Source organism: Magnolia sinica, chromosome 4, assembly GCF_029962835.1.
Source record: "Magnolia sinica isolate HGM2019 chromosome 4, MsV1, whole genome shotgun sequence".
Lineage (NCBI taxonomy): Eukaryota > Viridiplantae > Streptophyta > Magnoliopsida > Magnoliales > Magnoliaceae > Magnolia > Magnolia sinica.
The window spans coordinates 111,151,783-111,173,908 of NC_080576.1; the positions used below are offsets into that span (position 1 = coordinate 111,151,783).

At 42.4% G+C, this 22,126-nt stretch overlaps 1 protein-coding gene across 1 annotated transcript; it reads right to left on the bottom strand.

Annotated features, from left to right (window-relative positions):
• Positions 1 to 2,601: 2,601 nt before the first annotated feature.
• LOC131243814 (ethylene receptor 2-like) lies at positions 2,602 to 11,414 on the bottom strand. The gene is made up of 2 exons (XM_058243405.1): positions 9,645 to 11,414; positions 2,602 to 3,279 (listed from the first exon to the last, which is right to left on the bottom strand). The coding sequence occupies exons 1-2, from the start codon at positions 11,295 to 11,297 to the stop codon at positions 2,710 to 2,712; spliced, it is 2,223 nt and encodes a 740-aa protein (XP_058099388.1). The 5' UTR covers positions 11,298 to 11,414; the 3' UTR covers positions 2,602 to 2,709.
• Positions 11,415 to 22,126: the final 10,712 nt, after the last annotated feature.

Sequence of the window (22,126 nt, forward strand, 5' to 3'; positions counted from 1 at the left end):
GAATTTTCAACTATCAATCTCTCGGTACTTGGTGTGCATATGGAGTTTCTTCTTGTAAGTTGGTCTATGGACAAGGACTGTCAGCCTTCAAATTCGTTGAATTGAAGTTATCCAGAGTGTTATGATAATCCTTAAGAGGCTGGTCTTCTTCGATTTGTCCTCCTCCCAGGCAGTGTAAGTACCTGTTTGGATAGTAGGAAAAGAAAAGGACAAAAAAAAACATAGATGAGTTTTCCCATGATGGAATGTTTCGCAATGTTTGGATAATAAAGGAAATATTAGATTTCAATAGATAACCATTACCCAAAAGTCAAATCCTAACATACAGAATATAGGGTGACTATTTTGAGAGTTTTATGAGATTTTTTCCCAATATCCAAAGAGGCCCAAATGTTGACGGGAGCTTTCTGAGAATACTGGAATTTCGAGGGTTGGTGGGGTGATTTGTGTCCACTTTAGGGAGATCAAGTTGGCTTTCTCACACCTGGAAGGGAGTATTGATTCGAGTCATGTGGAAATCTTCAAAATCAAAGTGGGGTCAGCTCACTATAAAGGCCACTTTCACGGCCTTCTTATTGTGAAAGTGACTCCAAGATGGAGATCTTCAAAATCAAAGTGGGGTTAGCTCACTTTAAAGACCAATTTCACGGCCTTCTTATTGTGAAAGTGACTCGAGGAATGCAATTTCTTGGTTTTCCACGAGAAGCTCGGATTCTTTAAAGTGGGTTTTCCTTGTAAATGATATCTTAAATGGCTAGTCATCTTTAGATTGATCATAGCCGTATATTGGGAGATTCTATTTTCCATTGCCTCACAACCGGGATTTCTGGCGATCGTGTTCGGTTTCAAAATGTATTTGCAACTCACAGGAATCTAAGACCTGCCATGGGTTGGATTCAAGATTGACTTTTTGGGGCGAAGTATTCAATTGGGGTTTCATGTCTGGGCTGGCCCTGAGCCAGCATTAGAATCATGATCAATGGGTCAGGCTGGCATGTCGGGTTCTGGGCCCGGCCAGATGTAGGTCAGGCTGGCATGTCGGGTTCTGGGCCCGGCCAGATGTAGGTCAGGCTCAGGCGTGAAGCCTACGGGCCAGGTGTGGGCATGATCTTGAAGGCCACTCAATAAACTGGTTAAACCTGTCCCTAGGTTCAAAACATTGGCTTCTATGGCCTGATGGAGGCCTAGAAACAGGCCTCTTTATATGTTTATGGGTGTAGTTAGTGCAAAAAGTTAAGGACCAAATGCTAAATGTGCTGGGCCTGACCATGAGTTTTTGGCACAAGCAATAGCTGGGCCCATCACAGGCTGCCTCTGACCCCAGACCCGACTCCTCCCGAGGGGTATGTCATATTGAAGTTTCCCAACCATGGTAATAGAGATCATAATTCTAAAACTCACTCGAGCAACTCGACTTGGCAAGATTTCAAGCAGAGCAGTTGCAAAACTTGGTGTGGGTCTGACTCAATCCCAACTCAAGAAGACCCATCAAGCTGAGTCGATCACTCAATCGACTCAACAAGATTTGCAGTGACTCGAATGGAGTCACTTGATGAGTCACAATGGAATCCCTGACAAAAATATAGAGGATATAACCAAACACAATCTCTACTACAGAAAGAAGTGCTGAAGCAGCACATAGTTCAGCTTTTTGGTGCCGGATCTATTTTATATTACTTGTACTAAATTCAACTATTTTAAACATCTACCACTCTACCTAATATTTCTGATTTGTAAATATTAAATACTGAATTGAGATGGGTCGAGTCTCCGAGTTGACCCGACTCAATTGTCTCTGAGTCAATAACAACGAGTCAAGAGAAGTTTTCAGGTTGTTGATTCATGACAGAGATAAATCATACCCAACTACCCAAAGACAGCTCCATGTATGATGGCACATTTATGTTCAGCTAAACAAACCAGATAATGCAGCCAAACCGTCACCGGACATCAAACCTTAGTTCAGAAAGAATGAGCAGGAGCTGACATGGACGTCGATCAGCAGTTCTCAGCATAACAGAAAACAACCATGATTGTCAATGAAATGGAAGCAATGTTCAGAGGGAGAAGCACCTTGGGTTAAGGGGTCTTGGGAGGCTGTAACCATCATCATCTAAGCCTGTGAGGCTGTTACCGATTGCCTAAAACATCCCTCACACACTAGATAATCACTGATGACCTGGCAAAACTACAAATCATTGGGTCGGGGATTGTGTAATTCAGGTAAGAACCCAAGCCAATCCACACTGACAATGGAATACAGCCACATGATGCTGCACCTGCGTTCGCAATCACAACCTCCATGTCAAGCTCTAGAATGCCCATCCCATGTTGCATGCATGACTGTAGTTCATACTATGATCTCTCACACAACCGTTAGATGAAGGGCAACATCAGACAAACCTCAAAATGCTGACAGGTTGGCCGTCCACTGTCCAGAGAGTGAGTGATCATCTCTGCCATTCACAGATGGGAGTGTTGAGAGCTGTTGCAAACCTCTCTGCAACCCCAAACTGTGAATAGGCTGATGCAAAAATACTGCTGTCCGCAATCTTGATCACATCCAAACAGCTTCCAAGCCATAAAAACCAAAACTCAATCTTGCACAACTCTCTCTTCTCTGTCTTCTAATTACTGAGAAATAATGCAAGTACTTTACAATGAAGAAGCTTCTTGTATTTGAATCAAACTCAGTTTCCTATATTTCATCTAACTCTGTGGGTCACTACCATGAAGAAGAGGGCCAGGCAACTGCCCCCCGTGTTGAATGATCCTCTGCAGCTCGTCTTCCATCTCTTGCAATACAACTGGCTTGCAGATAACCCCATGAATCCCATTTTGACGACATCGATCTCGGATCTCCTGATTAGCTTTCAACGTCAATCCAATGATCAAACGCCAACTTCCAGACTGTAATTTCCTTACACGAGCGGACATCTCGTGGATGCTTTCCTCAAGCATGTTGAGGTCAATTAGCAGCAGATGAAATTCGCCAACATTTTGATGGAGGGTATCCAGGCACTCATACCAAGACGACGCAACGAATAGATGACAACCCATTTTCTCGAGAAGCTTCCTTGTGATGGATTGGTTGAAACTGTCACCGTCTGCAAGAAGGATATCCATTCCTTTGAATAAGAAACCAGAAGTTTCATGATGAGGATACTTTGACTGAATAGTACCACCCTGCGATCGTCTGAGCTGTAATCTGATTGTCATGTTTATATTCCTGTGATGACCTTCAGGGGTTGGTAAAGCAGTTACGGTCCCATGCATGAGCTGCATCCAAGTTAAATATTTGGGCAATATCAATATATGGACTCTGTGGTAGCTATCAATGCATAATCATATTAATGTGTATTGTGACCTTGACATAGGTCTTTTAGAATGTTTCTAATTTAAGGTGTGCTTGGTTGTGCCAAATATCGTAATTAAAAAATAAAAATAATAATAATTTTGTGCAAATTTTCAAGATATTTCACTCTCTTTTTTTAAATTGCAAGCAACAGAGGAATTTCATGAAGGCATCAGCAGGGAACTGACATACAAGGCTGAGCAAGAGGAGTGATGTAGAGCGAGTTGTGGACAGTTTCATGGCCAAGATGGATCACAAAAGGCCTAGTCGACGGCAGAAGTGATCCGGACCGTCAGACCTTAAATCGGGCGTATCTCACAATCCGGAATGAGTAATTGGGCGTAAAATATATGATTTTGGAGTAGAATGAGCTACTTTAGCCACCCAACCCCGTTACGCCGGGTTGCGCAAGCCGGATTTGCGAAATACCATCAGATTGATGGTCGTTTCCCTATTTTAATTCCGTTTTTACTATAAATAGTAAGTTTTGGTTTGATTATAACTTTTCATCCGCTGGGCTTTAGGAGTTGCACCCAACACGAAAAGTGCTTAGGATAACTAGGAGAACAGCGTGGTGAAGCCAATTCTAGGAGTTTACTATTTATAGTAAGTTGTGAATTCTAGTAGTTTTAGTTGGAGTTTGATTCTGAAACCTCTCCCATTGCTTAGTATCCATATTTAAAGGGTTGTGAACTCGTTTATTTCATTCATCAATCAAATTACGAATTTTAGAGAATTTATTTTCTAATTTCCTTGCTTTTTCCTCGTGGATTCGAGAAGTCTCTGTGAGGAGTCCAGAGAAGCTCCGTGTATTCAGAGTAGTTATCCTTGAGGAAGACGGTGATCGACCTCATCACGTTCATCCCTGCGTCAAAGAGCGTTGGAGAGCAATAGACTTGGCTGCATCATTATATTCACGGCTTATCATGTTAAACGGAGTGTTTAACCCTGGATAAGTGAAATCTGATAACATTTAAAACATAAGTGTATCTATCAAGGCTCATCTCATCTCTAATCCATCGAAAAATAATGGATGGGTGACTTTCAATCACTGTTGGCCCAGTTGTGAGATGACAGAATATGGAGTGCTTCTCACATTGCCAAATCCTCCGCTTTGGGCTGCTCGCAAGGATTTTTCTGATATTTTACGAAATTGGGTACAACCCTTAAAGATATTTCTCTTCCATCTTACCTTTCCTTTTGTTTTGCTTAGTTTTTTGTACTTTTAAATTTAAGTTTTATATATTAACACTGCACCATACTTCCACCACACTTGTCCAAATCGTGTTCATTGTGGATTGAACATGGCCAAAAATTCACTCATGGGACTAACTTAACCATCTGATTTCACCCGTCAAACTTGGAGTATTGACGAAGGACAATAGGTCATCCAAAGTAGCATAGAAGTCCGAATAAGAGATAAAATGATGGAGATAAGACTTGGATGGTTCGATCATATGCAGCAACAATTGGTTCGATCATGTGCAATGACAACTGGAGATAGGCCATAAGGAGAAAATGGGATCAAGTTGGGGCAAAGCGATATGAAGGCTTGTTTGCTTAACAATGGTGGGGCCTTGATAGGAATGACTGGTGAAACGGGATTCCTAAAGCTGGCCCCAAGTAGCTGACAAGGCTATGATAATGATGGTTGCACCTTGGCTTGTCATGGAAGCTACTAAAGATGAAGCAAAGGTGGGGAAGGAGAGATGGTGCGAAGTTGCAAACACAAACACAATCACCAAAGAAACACCCCCTTCTGATATTTCTTAGTTGTCCGACCTTTGGCCATTTCTTTCTCTAGTTCAATAAAATTAATTCATCCATTAGAAGGGGAAACAAGAGCCCACAAGTTCATGGTGTCAAAGCTAGCAAAGATGTCACGGACCTATCATTCTAATGGGGCTAAGTCATAGACTAATCCAAATTTATGCTCATTTTGTACAATAGAGGTTCTGTACATATTAGTGTAGAAAATTCTAGAATAGGATAGAAGTTGAATAGAGTTGTAAAGAATAGTAAAAGTGTGTAGCGTTATGTGCAGAGAGTAGTGTAGAGTGTTCTACGACTATAACGTTTCAGTTCTCAACCATTGGATGAGTGCCGTATAGCACAATCCTAGCTACCCATGTGTAGCTTCTAGAGTATTCTTAGGTCTATATCAGAAGGTGAGGTCTTCATTTATAACCATCCAATAGAAGTGTAGCCTTCGAGCTCTAGTGTTATACAAGGCATTCTTCCATACTCTTGTCTCTCTTGCTTCGTAGTGAGTTGCTGGTGCTTGGCACCAGGGAGTGTGCACTTGGGGAAAGGGCTGACTCGTTCACAACACGACTGAGATGAGTGCCACACATCTACACTTCGGGAAGAACTTGGGCCGTGACAAAGGGGTCACTTGTTCAAGCACACATATCATTTGCCCTTTGTCCCAGTCACTGTCCATGCATGAATGTAACCATCACTCATGCATAGCCGTGCATTGCATGCCAAACTAGCAACTGATGTGTCTTATTTTCATAATATAAGTGTAGTTAAAACAGTAGAATCACCTAGCAAGATTTTTCACATGATAGCGTAGATGGGGACCCATCCAACAACCAGTGGTCTTAGGCACTCATGGTATGCACCCATCCAACACACTCTTACATAGCCTTACATTGGTCTTAGGCACTCATGGTATGGACCACATGTCAAGGGGTAGGAAAGGGAAGCTTGCCTAACAATCTCTAAAATAGGAATGTAGGATATTCCAAACCACAAGAGTGATGCTCAGTCATCATCTACCAACCAAGCATATCATCCAATGTGACCTCACTGGGATAATACATGCCTATCGCAATACCATCATGATTACTTGAGAAACCACAACTCACGGATCATCAAGAGTCTAATCTCAAAAACTCCTACTAACTAGGGTTTGGTCATGTCTTGCGAGAAGTAGAACTGGCCTGCAGATTGCATGCATTTATTATATCATTTTTTATTTTTTTTATTTTTGAAAGATGATAGTTTTATTGGAGGAAAGAGAAAAACAACAAGGGAGACTAAAAGATACCTGGAAAAACCAGGCAAAGGAAAAGAAAAGGCAAACGAAGAACTGGCAGCAAAAAAAAAAAAAAAGCCCTGAAGACTAAAAAACCAGAAAAAGATCTAAGGGTCCCAATCTCTGAAAAGGACTAGCACTCTGCAGAACACCCCCGCAGTAGAAACTGAAATGTTCCTGAAGCAGCGATTGTTGCGCTCAGCCCAAATAACAGCCAGGAGGATGGTCCTCCACTTTCTTTTTCCTAGGGCTCCTCTTGATTCCGCATGCCACCCATTGAAGAGGCCCTCCATATCACTAGGCATGACCCAGGAGACCCCTGCGAGCCTGAAGACGCTCTACCAAATGTCGGAACTCGGACGAGAAGGAACAGTGAAGCAACAAATGATCCACTGTCTCTTCTGGTCTGTAACAAAGGAGGCACATGTTCAAGATATGCATGCCACGCTTCCTCAAGTTGTCAATAGTCAAAATCCTTTTCCTTCTAGCCAACCATCCAAAAACAGCAACCCTAGGCGGGACTCCGTAGAAGCAGATAGAACTGGTATGACCCGCCCGGGGGGGGGGGGTGTCAACTCATCCGACTCGATCTGAATCGAGTTGACTTCATCCAATCCAAACTCAAACCGAGTCAAGTTTGAGTCACCCAATCACTCGACTCGAAATCCAACTCGGTACTAACTCGACTCAATCGGAAAATCGACTCATATATATATATATATATATATATATATATATATATATATATATATATATATATATATATATATATTAAAACTTAGATATGACGCATCAGATCTGAGATGTCGTGTAGCTGATGGAGAGGCTGCAATTCTGGCAAGTGAATCTAGGTTTTGAGTTGTGATTTCAGCTCGTGGATACCCATTGCACCCAACCCCACTCGATACTTGTGACTGGGTTGGACTCGGTCTGGATTAGTCCAAGCCAAACCTGGACTCAGATCGGGTCAGGCATGCTGGACTCGGTACCGAGTCGGGTGGAGTTCAGGTCAGGCCTATTTCAAAACCGGATCGAGTTAGGTCAACCCTAACTCGGTCTGACTTGACTTGATGCCCAGCTCTACCGAGAACAAACTAAAGGGCAACAACGCCCAACAGATGGAGTCTTTTGGCATATGAGGGAAAGGAGGTGGGGCATCCTGCAAGAAAGAGATAAGGCTAGTAAATCAAAGAGATTCCTAAGCAAAGGGTTCCAAATCCCTCCACTAACATCAGGACAAAAGTACTCTTTTACAAGAGCATTAGGATACTCTGAAATTGCGAACAAGGTGGGGAAGGATTCGGCCAAATATCTATTGCCATGCCAATTGTCCAACCAGAACCTAATTTTGAGTAGGAAATTCTATCAAACATTGGCACGGTAAATTTGGTGATTCCTTTCCACAAAAAGGAGGCACGATAGAGGAAGGAGTTCTTGGTCCACCATCCGGTAGAAGAGACCATACTCAGCCACAAAGATCTGGCACCACAAGCAGTCTTCCTCACACCCAAACATGAGACATCAAGAAATTTATAGCAAGATTGAGAAACCACCCACCTCCCCTGAGTCGCCACAGAAAATGACCCTTCTCCAATGCTGCCAGCTCCTCACCAAATCACCACCACCACCATTTAGCAAGGAGAGCCTCTCTTCTTTTTTTTTTTTTCCATTCCTATTGCAAGACCTTCATTGATTTTTGCGCCTCTGCCCAATTGACAAGATGCAGCTTTTGCTCCTCCTCTCGGCCTTCCCAAAGGAAGTCTCTCTGAAATTTCTCGACTTTCTTAGCAACAACGACAACATCGTAAAGAGGAAGAGATGGTAAACCAGGAGATTCAAGAGGGTGGCCTTAATAACGCAAATGCTAACATCCAAAGAGGTAAGATTTCTTGCAGTTTTGCTACCTCTTCTCAAATCTTTCAACAACAGGATCCAAAAAAGACGGAGCATTAACAGTTTCGCAATTGGAAGATCAAGGTATTTAATTGGGAGTTGAGAAACTCTACAGCCTGACCTTGGAGAAAGATTTCGCCATGTCACCTCCATAGCCACCCCCACAAGAACGCTTTTTCTCATGTTTACCCTAAGGCTCAACACCAGTTCAAAACACTATAGAACTCTTAATGCATCTCACTTTATTCCTAGAAACCTCACATATAATGAAGGTTTCATCCATAAATTGAAGATGGGAGATCTTCATCTTCCATCTACTGACCAAGAATGCTCTCACCAATCCAAGATTCAAAGCCCTGGACATTAGCAAACTCAGACCCTCAGCCCCAATTGTAAACAGCAACAGAGATAAAGAGTCTCCTTGACAAAGACCTCTTGAGGTAGTGAAAAAAGAAAAAGAAAAAACCGCAGGGAAACCATTTATTGAAATAGAGATTGCTACTGTGTTAATGCATTCTCTAATCCAAGACACCCATCTTCTTCCAAAACCATCCTATAGATAACGCATAGCAACAAACCCCAGCAAAATCTAAACAGTCATATGCGTTCTAAAATGAATACATGAAACAAACAAATCTGCAAAGGTGCCAACATAAACATCCACATAAAATGATTGAAAGGTCATTTTGAAGTCCAACTCATCATCATCATCATTGTTATCATCACAGCCAATGTTATCATCTAGGCTGTTCAATGCCTTGTCCCAGCTATTTGGGGTCAGCTTCGTGGTGGTTGATGCTCATGGTTGCTTAATGAATATTTGCTTTAAAGGCATAGTCAATATATAACTCTAGTAATCCATTGAAGACAAGATGATGCAAACATGTATGGTTATTCTCACACACTGGTGTGGTCTGTGGGTTTGTCATGGGAACTCAGTGGACTTAACGCTTTGAGATCTAGACAAAGGTGTTTGGATCTAGCCACAATGTGTGTTGTGAGATCTGCAAATCATACCATGGAAAGCCACATGTTTGATCAATCCATCGTGTGAAAACTAGGCGTTTGGATGCTCCATTGAAGTGAATCTCAACTCATCCAATGCAATTATGGACATGATCAAAGTGAGGGCAGCAGCATTTTAATTCATAATGACGACCAGATCAATGATTGCTTTCAAGTCGGATTTCAAACCATAGTAAAAGCAAGTTAGGCGCTCATCCCTCATTATCAAAAGGAACAAGTCTAGCCCCAAATTGGTCATGTACTCTTTATGGAAGTGAATTATTGCGATTCAATTCAATTGAGCATCCAAACGCAGCACTATTGAACAGGCAAGCATCCCAAACTCACCTCAGCTAGCTTCTTGCAAATGGTGAAACTAAGACCATGAGCAACGGTCCAACCACTGTACTCCCCATCCTTCTGCATCACTAAGCTTGACACATCTTCTTCTGAATCAATTCTGCTGACCTCGAATCTCAACCATACAAAATCATCACCCATAGATCGCTTCCATGCTAAGTACTTAGGATCAGGCCCACCCAATACACACAGTCGGAGAATAACATTCCCTGGATCACCATAAAGCACCACATTCCCAACCATGAACAAGACTGCCTGAACAACCCGCTTATCGTCCCCAACCACACAATCAGGCGTGTCCTTCGGGACATCAAAATCAAAACACACGCCCCGGAAAGTGCACCAAAGCTTCAATATATTGATTACATCCCTTAGCATCGAATGGAGGCTAAATGGACGAGATTCAAGCTCCAATCTACTGTCGACCATATTTGAAACATCCGCAACATCCTCAATGTAAGTGGATAAAAGGAGGCTGCTTTTCATCATGACGTCCACGACGGCCTGCTGATCAGGGCGCAGATCATCATGCTCCAGGCAAGAAAGGATGGCTGTGATGGACCGGGACGGAGCTGCCATCTCCTGGCTTATCACCTTCTTGAACGCATCCCGTGCCTCTCTCGCCAGCAGCACCTCCTGCCTGGCCCGCTGGTGCACCATGTTCTGCTCCATCAGCTTCTCCCTCATCCGCACTGACTCCTCCAGGACCGCAGCATGAGACAGCGCGACGGCGACCTGATCAGCAACCACCTCGATGATCTCCAGCTCGTGCAGGGCCCAGTCCCTACCCCTGCCCAATGGCAGGACCAGCACCAGCACCCCATAGCACTCCTCGACCATCTCCGGCGTCCCGCCCTTGAAATTCGAAACCCTAAGTATCGGCACCCGCACCGCAGTCACTTCCCCTGAACCGAAAACCCGCCGCAGCCTCGAATCCAACCCAAGAACCCTAACCCCCTTCCGTTCGATCACCTCAGCGATGTCTGGATCATCGAGGGGGATCGTCAATCGATCCCCGCCGTCCATCCTCTTCAGCTCGTGCGTCAGATTCAAAACCCTCCGCTCTTCGTCCGGCATCCAAACCGCGCAATTCTCCAAGAACAACAACTTGGAAAGCTCGATGAGGGTGGTATAAAGGATCGTGTGGCGGTCGAGAGACCGTCGGATCTCCCTTGTCAGCATCCGTACATGCCAGCTGGCCTCCTCCTGGCGCTTCATCATCCCGACCTCGTACCTCAGCTCTTTCGTCTTCTTCCTCAGCAGCCCTTCCCTTACCATCACGCGCAGCATCTGAGGCAGGAGCGTGACTAACGTGATCGAGGTGGCGCAGGATACCAGCGCCGTTAGGAATTTTAACACCGTTAGCACGAGCATGAGGTGGAAGGAATGAGGGGCGTAAGTCCATCCGTTAACGAAGTGGGTCAGACCGCAGAGAACGATAAACGCGCCGAACTGAAGGAATATCCAGCTGAAGGGGAAGATAGACGAACAGGAGACGAAGTAGCAGAGCTCGAGCGGTATGGAGAAGTAGGCGAGGGAAATTAGGAAGTCGCTCGCCCTCTGGCATTGGAGGATGTTCCATATCGACATCAGTCCGCCGAGATTGTACTCCTCCTCGGTGCATCCGCAGCCGGAGGACATGTTTGGCAGATTGGCGGATTGCGATCGGTGGTGACATTTTTAGAAGGAGAAAGAGGAGAGGTTCAATGAACCTTAAATTAAATTCTAAATATACAACAAAGAACAGGAAAGTCTCTGCAATTTCGACGCTTCCATACACGGCGATTTGATTTTTTTTTTTTTAAGAAATGATCGCTGTATCGTAAGTCATGGTACAGCCATTATTTTTCCCACATAATGTAACATATTTATCAAATCTTATCCGTATAAAATATGAGTGACGACATTTTTATCATCATATATGAAAATTAGGAAGTTCCATTCATAAAGGTGTACACAATATTAATATGAATGGACAACGGATGGGGAGACGGTATTAGTTCAGCCTACCCACTAAGTTGATGCGCATTATTTTTGTACCAGTTGATTATAGTGGTGTGGAGAACAGTATTTTACAGATTGGATATTCAAATTGTTGAAAGGTAGATGGGAAAATAGAGGTTGTATCTTAACTTGTGATACAGCCGCTGTGTCTGATCATTTCTCTTGATTTTTATGTCTTCGTTGAATGCGGATTAGGTAGTGAGTAAAGTAGGTGGGCCCGACTGTGACGTATGTGTTTTATCCACGCCGTCCATCAATTTTTACATATCATTTTATTGCAAGATTAAAAATTGAAATGTATACAAAGCTCAAGTGAACCGCATCATAGGAAACAGTGGGAATTGAACGGTTACCGTTGAAAGCTTATGTAAGCTTACGAACGGGCTGGATGAGAAATAATCATCACTGTCGGCGCTATCAAGGTTTCAACGGTGGACGTCACTATCCCAACTATATTTTATGGGGAGCGGATTACGTGTTACACGGGTAAAGCCTTTGGAAGCGGATTGGCTGGTGTACCAGCCGGCAGCTCAGCTAGGTACGTGTCGTGCGAAGACGAGAACTGACGCTCCTCAAGCTCCGAGTGATGTATTTATTATATCTACACCGTTCATCTATTTTTAGAGATCATTTTAGAGTATTATCCAAAAAATGAATTATATCCAAAGATCATCGGGATCACACCACAAATATCAGCGAAGATAATGATTTTCACCGTTAAACAATTCGTAGGGCCCACCATAACGTTTATTTTCCATCCAATCTGTTCATAAGGTCAAAAAGACCTCAATGAAGAGGAAAAACAAATTTCATTTTGATCCAAAACTTCCGTGACCCCAAAAAGTGTTTCAATGGTAGAAGTTCAATTTCCCATTGCGTTTTGAAGTGTGGTCGACTTGTTGGTTAGATCTGTCTTATTTTTCTTACCAAGCCTTAAGACGATCTCTCCAAATGGATTGACGGTTTGGATATAACACATACCCTATAGTTAGACCCACAGGATTTGCTGACGTCAATACAGCAGGTCTATAGCTGGTGTAAGCAATCCGCTTCCAAAGCCTTTGTGGGTGTTACCCTGAACGTGTCTGGCCCATCTTGAAGAATTTTTTCTATATCTATACCGTCCATCCGTTTTCCCAACTCATTTTAGACATGATTAAAAATATTGAGCGGATCCAAATCTTAAGTGGACCACACCACTAGAAACAGTGGCTAATGACCGTTAAAAACATTTTATGGTCCTCAAAAGTTTTGGATCAAACTGATAGTTATATTTTCCATTCATCCAGATCTTCTTATCTCATCAACCGGTTGGATGGAAAATAAACATTACGGTGGGCCCTAGGAAATTTTTAATGGTGGCATTCAATCACCGCTGTTTCCTGTGGTATGGATCATCTGAGATTTATATTTGCTTAATTTTTGTATAAGTACTAAAATGTACTGAAAAAACGGATGGACGGCGTGGATATACGGAAAATCATCAAGGTGGGCCCCACAGTAACGGTAATGCTATTCTTCTCCCTTTCGGTGGTATGGTCCACTTGAGCTTTGGATATGCTTCAATTATGAAGTCATCCCTTAAAATGATTGGAAAAACGGATGGACGGTGTGGATGATGATACATACATCATGGTGGCCCCACAGGATTTACTAACCGTGGTGAGTTATTGGCTAGACATTCCGCGTCCTTCTTCGGTTGGTGTGGACTCCTGTCTGATAGTCCCCTGCCATTTTCTCGTCCATCGTAGCTTGTCCTGGAATCCAGTGTGTCCAAGATGGTGACCTGTTTCTGTATGAAGCATCAGCCATAAATTATAATAGAGAGATGATCATAACCGTTTGATTTTGTCCATTTGGTTTGGACCATTCATTATTTAATATTAACCATTCATTTTGTAGCTGTGAATATTATGCTTGATTAATATTTAATATTAATCATTTGATGGTTAGGTTTGCTTGATTCATATACATGTGATCCACGTGTAAGGAGGATGGGTCACCACCATTTTGATGTTGGTAGGTATACGGAAGATGTCTTGTCCTTTTATGTGCATGGGTAAAAAATAGTTCCATGTTGGGAGTGAATATCGTCAGGTTGGGGTAACACCTGGTTCGGTCAGGCCAGAACCATAGGGTCCACCTAGATATAGTGTTGAATATCCACGCTGTCCGACCTGTTTTTCAGATCATTTTATTGAGTGCACCCAAAAAGGAAGGATATCCAAATATGAGATGGCCCACACCACAGGAAACAGTGGTGATTGAACACTCACCACTAAAAATATCCAGGGTGCACGGAAATTTTGATTTTCCATCCAACCTGTTTATAAGGTCATACAGTCATGGATGAAAGGAAAACACAAATATTAGCTTTATCCAAAAATTTTGTGGCCCACGAGAAGTTTTTAATGGTGGGCGTTCAATCACCACTGTTTCCTATGGTATGGTCCAGATGATTTTTTTTTTTACCTGCTTAGTTTTGTCACACACCATGATATCATATGGAAAAACGGATGAACGGTGTGGATATACAACAAAACATCTAAGTGGGCCCCACCGTTACGGCCTGACATTTACCCTGAGCTGACCGAATCCGCTCTGCTCTGTTCTGCCGGTTTGTACATGTGGGCCCACAATTCGGAGATTCCAACAGTAGATCCGAACCGAGCAAATGATGCGTGGTTCTTCTCTCATGTTAGACAATTCTAAACCTCGGATCAATGGCGCCTAAATGATCGGGAGGGAAAAGGGCACATACACGGTCCAGATAGAATTATATATATATATATATATATATATATATATATATATATATATATATATATATATATATATATATAGTTTGAATAAACCAATTTAGAAAATGGTTGACAGATCATTCACCATTCATAGTGGGACCCACCATGTCAATGATAGGGACCACCAAAATCTATGATCTCTTTTTGTAAAAGGGAAGCGTCCCTACACTTTAGATGTATCCGAATTTTATATTTCCTCTTTATTTCATTTCATTGGGAAACGATCCCAGGTGGGGATATACATAGAGCCGAACCGAGTCGACTGACCTTAGCCCTACTCGGCTCAGCCACCGGCTGACCTCAGCTTTTGTAAGAGGGAAGCGTCCCTGCACTCTAGATGCACCCGAATTTTATATTTCCTCTTTATTTCAATGGTAAACGATCCCAGGTAAGGGTATACATCCAGCCAAACCGAGTCCAGCTGGCCTTAGCTCTACTCGGCTCAGCCACTGGCTGACCTCAACTTGAACTCGGCTTGGCTCGGCTCCATCATTAAGCCTAATTGGTCAGCTCAACTCGGTTTGGATAACCGATTTTCCTTAATATGTATTTAATCGGGTTTAAATGCGCAGCCTGGAGTTCCTGGAACATGAAGCACAAATACACTTGTCGACTGAAATGAAAGAGAACTAGCATATATATATATATACACACACACACACACACATATACATGACCAAGAAAAATATAAAGGGTCGCACATGGTGTCACCCAACAAAATCACAAAAGAATAATATGTCAAAAAAAAGAATAAATCTGAGCCCTCTGCGTAGCGATCCAACGTGCCATCTACAGGTCCGATAAGGGCCCGTTCATCAACTGGAAGAAGAGAACTTGTCCTCCTCCTCAAGGCTCGCATCGCCAGGCTCCACGAAGTCTGTATCACCTGCATCTATGAATGGGTCTGGTTGGTGTTTTAAAACACCGTTCCAGAGTAGGAGTGAGTGATCAATTCAGTGGGTGCTATTAGCCATAAGTTGTAACAAGCATCAATTATAATAAGAATTTAATGAAAAACAATCAATCATAAACATCTATCTAGTCTTGTTAATGTGCATGCTTGCAGGATGATATGATGTATGCCCTCACCACAACGCTCCCTCGTGTGACAACATCTAACGATCGCCAATGCCAACACTCCCTCAGTGCAACTTCGACTGCCGAGTCGCCAACCTAGCTAATGCCATGCAATGATGATGTTAATCGGGTTCTTAGTTAAGTCCATTCATCCAGAATGGGGAATCGATACACCCCACGTATCAAATGCCCCGAACTAGTTGAGAGGCCAAGGCCCCAATGTGTGAGGCCGAGACCACGCGATCCTTGACCCCGTCGGTTTCTCCCATCCCCGACTTCAAGCACATGGGGGTCTGAATGTGGGTTTGCTCATGATCACTATGGGGAGGCGCGTCACCCCGGCGGACAGCTCGGACACCGTGTCCCATTCCACTATGCCCTACGAGACTGTGGATCAATATTCCACCCAGTATCGATGGGCTACAACGGTGGTGGGGTGTTCCAGTTTTCATACATATATGAGTAAACAAGGTTAACAACCGGTGGGTCGGCCAGTGGACTAAACCACACGAGCCCAGGCAAGTATGTGACGAGCGACATCGGGTACAAGCGACCCATGTAGCCTAACTGCCGCCCACACGTACTCGCCCAAACCCATGGGTTTAGCCTCAAGGTGGTCCTACCAACGGAACCACCTTCGCTCTCCTCATGTTCTTGCCAACCCAAGGGTAGGAATAGTGACTCATAGCATGCCAACTACCAATGTAACATCAAGCATATTCAACACCATGTTCTCATGTTGCTCAACATACAATTCAAATTTCTCTAACAAGCAACTATTAATATCATGAATAAAGTGTAGGTGTGTGGTGTGGGTTAGTGAGGAAGTTAACACTTCCTCCATGTTGAGAAATCATATGTACAAGAGCAATTAATCATACACAAGATGAAGCAACACATATGAGAAGAAGAAATCAACCATACATGAGCATATAATCATCCATACACTAGATTATGAGATAGGCAAGATTAACATCAAAGAGAAATAAACATGCAATTCATACAATTCCAACAATATGTCATTCCTAGGTTTTTCTAGATTCTTCCATACAACACACCAAGCAAACAAAATCATTAAACTCCAACTATAATTGGTGCTAGGCCACCTAAGAATAATAGTCCGCACCTATGGATCGTTGAGATCTTGGAAAACGACATAAAAGCGCCAAACTCGATGTTGATCGGCCGGAATCCCTAAAGCAACCATTCACATGTTAGAGTTTCAAGCAAATCCTTCCTCTACTCAAGATTTTCAAGAAAAGGGATGAGGGCTTTTACCTAGATGATCAACGGAGCGAATGTGTGGTTGTGGTGGAGGGGTCTTCCTTGAAGAAGAGGTAGGGAGGTGCAAGATTGAACTCCCTTGGATCCCACCTTGCCTACGGTCCACCTTCACTCTCTTCTTCCTCTCTTCCTTCTCCTTTTTCTCTCCTCTCCCTTTGTTCCTTAGGCCAAATTCGTATGAGAGAGGGAGTGCCCCAAATAAGGCTTTTATATAGTGCCAGATTTAATGACAATGGCCCCAAGTGTTGGGTTTTTACTATACTAGACCTATGAGAGGGTCTTTCTAGCCTCTAGGGCCCACTATGGGGTGTACAAGTCGATATACACCGTAAAATAGTTAGCCTTAATGATGATCTACGTATGGATACGATCGGCCCGCCATTTGGATGCGCCGATCGACAGATATGATTAGAAATCTGTTCAACGGTCACCGATGGTCGATCGGGGCCGCGGCTATACGGATATGAGCAGGAAAATATCCTTACTCCACGGGTAAAGTTTGGTCGCAAACCGACGGTCCGAAATCCTCAACTTTGCATAAGAGTGGACGACTCAATTCACTTAAGTTCCAACTCCTTTCTTTAGGGTATTTGCGCTTCTCATGTACTCATCCTTCGGTTCAAGTTGAGCGGTTCTGGACAGTACCCCGGTCCGATTCCCGCGATGGACGTCAAGCCCAATGAGATGGACATTATTCTATAGTTTTGGAACTAGTGGTCCACCAACGAGCAGTGTAGAGCTTGTTTGGAGAATCGGGGTAGTTCTGGTGGCCCTCTGACCATGAAACTTATAGAATAGGTGCTCCATGGCCCGATGAAGGGCCATGCAAAATTTGGAGATGATCGAGATATGGGGTTTGGTCGCACGGGTCCGATTCGCGATCAACGTCAACGTGCCACGATCGGGACCCAGATTTTTGTGGGCGGGTGTAGAAAAATACATTAGACCCTCATCGTAAATTATGAAGAAATATGACGGCTGAAATGTCTTATATTTCAGTTTAATTTACACGTGCTAGATTTTAATTTTGGCATTGGTGGGGTGCATCTGGCAAGTGTCTTCCACTTCTGGGTGTCCACTGGGTGCGTGGTCCGCGATGGTTCCCAAGCCCCGGTGAGATCTATGCTCCCCTCAATTTTTATAATTTTCGACCTTCCCATGTCGCGGTATAGCCGCACGAGCTACCAAGTGTAAATGGTCATTTGGCTTAACGGCCCGCACTTGCCCAATCACAACCCGATTGGTCTACTCTAATGGGCTAATCCTAACTTAATTTAGTTATGGCACCAAATCATGAGTAGTTTAAACGAACGGTCCTGCGACAAATCCTACGAGGACGCCTCAGTACACTGTTCTTGTTGAATATCCACGCTGTCCGACCTGTTTTTCAGATCATTTTATTGAGTGCACCCAAAAAGGAAGGATATCCAAATATGAGATGGCCCACACCACAGGAAACAGTGGTGATTGAACACTCACCACTAAAAATATCCAGGGTGCACGGAAATTTTGATTTTCCATCCAACCTGTTTATTGTTTATAAGGTCATACAGTCATGGATGAAAGGAAAACACAAATATTAGCTTTATCCAAAAATTTTGTGGCCCACGAGAAGTTTTTAATGGTGGGCGTTCAATCACCACTGTTTCCTATGGTATGGTCCAGATGATTTTTTTTTTTACCTGCTTAGTTTTGTCACACACCATGATATCATATGGAAAAACGGATGAACGGTGTGGATATACAACAAAACATCTAAGTGGGCCCCACCGTTACGGCCTGACATTTACCCTGAGCTGACCGAATCCGCTCTGCTCTGTTCTGCCGGTTTGTACATGTGGGCCCACAATTCGGAGATTCCAACAGTAGATCCGAACCGAGCAAATGATGCGTGGTTCTTCTCTCATGTTAGACAATTCTAAACCTCGGATCAATGGCGCCTAAATGATCGGGAGGGAAAAGGGCACATACACGGTCCAGATAGAATTACATTATTTATATATATATAGTTTGAATAAACCAATTTAGAAAATGGTTGACAGATCATTCACCATTCATAGTGGGACCCACCATGTCAATGATAGGGACCACCAAAATCTATGATCTCTTTTTGTAAAAGGGAAGCGTCCCTACACTTTAGATGTATCCGAATTTTATATTTCCTCTTTATTTCATTTCATTGGGAAACGATCCCAGGTGGGGATATACATAGAGCCGAACCGAGTCGACTGACCTTAGCCCTACTCGGCTCAGCCACCGGCTGACCTCAGCTTTTGTAAGAGGGAAGCGTCCCTGCACTCTAGATGCACCCGAATTTTATATTTCCTCTTTATTTCAATGGTAAACGATCCCAGGTAAGGGTATACATCCAGCCAAACCGAGTCCAGCTGGCCTTAGCTCTACTCGGCTCAGCCACTGGCTGACCTCAACTTGAACTCGGCTTGGCTCGGCTCCATCATTAAGCCTAATTGGTCAGCTCAACTCGGTTTGGTTAGCAACTCGGGTCAGCTCGGGCCGAGTTCGCCATTGAGGCATTTCCACAAACACCTGAACTGCAACTTCAAAATCCTACTGTTTTACAAACAGAGGCAATGGTTTTACATGTATTTTATTAAACACCTTCTAAGTAATATAAAAACCAAGAAAAACAAAAAGAAAAAGGGTATTTGCATCAGATTCACACCTTTCTTACCACCAACGACATTTCGTTGAGTCATTTTATCAAACAGTTGGTGAGCAGCATCAATGGCAAAGTAACCGAGTCACCGACCTAGTTCGTTCCGAGTTCGATCCGAGTCAAGTCGAGCTGGGGCATGCTCGAACTCGGCTCGAACTCATTTTTGAGCTCAAAAAATCAGCTCGACTCGGCTCGAACTCAGCTTCAAACCGAGTCGAATCGAGCTTTTTCGAGTCGAGTCAAGCGAGCTAACTAAGCTAGCTAATTGCTTACCTCTAAGTGCAGAGGTTCGTAAGTAGTATCCCGTAAATACATGGTCGATCTCATAGGGAGATGAATGTGAGAAGGAAAAAATCAAATGCAAAACAAACTAAGTAATAAAAACTAAACCGATGATTTGATTTTTAGATTTTTGAATGGATATAATTCAACTGAATAAAATAATACCCAAGCTTCAAAGTTCCACAAATAGGTTAATGTTTCAAAATCATGATGACTTGGATAACACAACTAGGATTTGAGCATTATGGTCAGCCTAATCGAAAAATAAAATAGTTTAAATATTTAATAAGTGATATAAAATATTAGAAAATCATGGATTTACACCATTGATATATATTCTCAAGCGTCAGTAATTTTAAGAATTCAATATCTATGAGACGATGAAAATCAAAGAAATATAACAAGTTGAGAACCTCTCTTATCTAGAAAATCTGATTCATCTAGGGTAAGCCTATCCATCAATGTGGATCTCATATGATGGAAGCATATGGATCTCACAAGAGGATAAAAAATAAAACCTAAATAATAGATAGCATGCATACACCATTCTTCTCATCATTAAAACAATCAATCATCATAATCTTAGAGAATTATTAAACCCATATGCTTCCCTTCTAACTTGGGCTAGAAGGAACTTAGAAAAACATAATTAAAATAAGAAAGAAAAAAATAAGAAGAAAGAAATAAATGCAAATAGAAAAGATTTAAAAAAAATAACTTATAAAACTCTAATAAAATTAAAAACTCTTTAAAAACCCTAAATTTTATTTTGGGATGCCTTAAATGATGCTTAGGAATGCCCTAGGAAGCCCTATTTATAAGTAGGGAACTCCAATATTCGTACAAAGTTGAAAACTCTAGAAACTGCCTCAAATATACGTTTAGGTTTTCAAAATAGACTTATCGTTGCATAGTTTGTTTAAAATAGATTTCCTTCTGCGCAGTTTTCCAAAATAGACCTCAGGCTTCAAAATACATTTTTTCAGGATGATTTTAGGATTATTCACTTCAAATCTTTGATTTTTTTCATTCTTCACTTGCTTTTCTTGGATCTTTGGCATGTGAATTCTTCAATCTTGGTCTTCTAAGATCCATCTCTTGTCTTGGTGATTCTTGAGCATCAAATCCATGCTTTTTAGTAAATATTTCAAAGCCGAGTGATCCGTGAAAATGACCACTTTGGATCCCAGCAAGTAGGACTTATACTTATCCAAAGCAAAAACTATTACAAGTAACTCTTTTTCAGTTGTTAAGTAGTTCACTTGGGCCGAGTTTAGAGTTCTACTCGCATAATGAATAACATAGGGCCGTTTATCTTTCCTTTGGCCCAAAATAGCCCCCATGGTATAATCACTTGTATCACACATTAGTTCAAAAGGAAGTGTTCAATCTGGTGGACGCATGATAGGTGCAGTGGTAAGGGATGATTTAATTTTATTAAAGACACTTGCACACTCATCTGTCCACTTAAATGGAACATCCTTTTGAAGAAGATTAGTCAATGGTCTAGTAATGGTACTAAAGTCCTTGGTAAATCTTTTATAAAAACCAGCATGCCCTATAAGTGATCTAATATCTCTAACAGTTCGGGGGATAGGTAGATTAGCTATAATGTCGAGTTTTGAGCGATCTACTACGATTCCATTTTTGGAGATAACATGACCCAAAACAATTCCCTTTTGAACCATGAAATTGTTGAGGTATTCCTCACAATTTAAGACAAGGTGTTTCTCTTCACACCTAGACAAGACAAGAGATAAATTGTTAAGGTATTCCTCAAAACTACTCCCAAATACAGAGAAGTCGTCCATGAAAACCTCAAAAAATTTCCCAACCATATTTGAAAAAATACTAAACATACACCGTTGGAAAGTTGCTGGGGCGTTACACAATCCAAATGACATCCGTTTGAAAGCAAACGTGTCAAATGGACAAGTGAACGTGGTTTTCTCTTGGTCTTCCAGGGCTATTTCTATTTGGTTATATCCAGAATATCCATCAAGAAAACTATAGAAGGAGTGACGTGCTACCCTCTCTAAAACTTGATCAATGAATGATAGAGAGAAATGGTCCTTCTTTGCGACCTGGTTTAATTTTCTATAGTCAATGCAAACACGTCAACCAATGGTGACACGTGTTGGTATGAATTCATTATTAGAATTCTGCACAATAGTTATTCTGGATTTCTTTGGGACTACCTAAGTTGGACTCACCCAAACACTATCGGATATTGGGTAGATGATTCCCACATCCAATAATTTGATCACCTCATTTTTTACAACTTCCATCATATTTGGATTGAGACGCCTTTAAAGTTGTCTAATTGGTTTGGCGTCCTCATCGAG

Excerpts from the sequence above, each read along its gene's own strand:
- LOC131243814 (XM_058243405.1), bottom strand. The coding sequence starts at position 11,297 with ATGTCCTCCGGCTGCGGATGCACCGAGGAGGAGTACAATCTCGGCGGA. Across the intron at positions 3,280-9,644 it reads TTTGCAAGAAGCTAGCTGAG|CTCATGCATGGGACCGTAAC; the intron begins GTGAGTTTGGGA and ends ACTTGGATGCAG.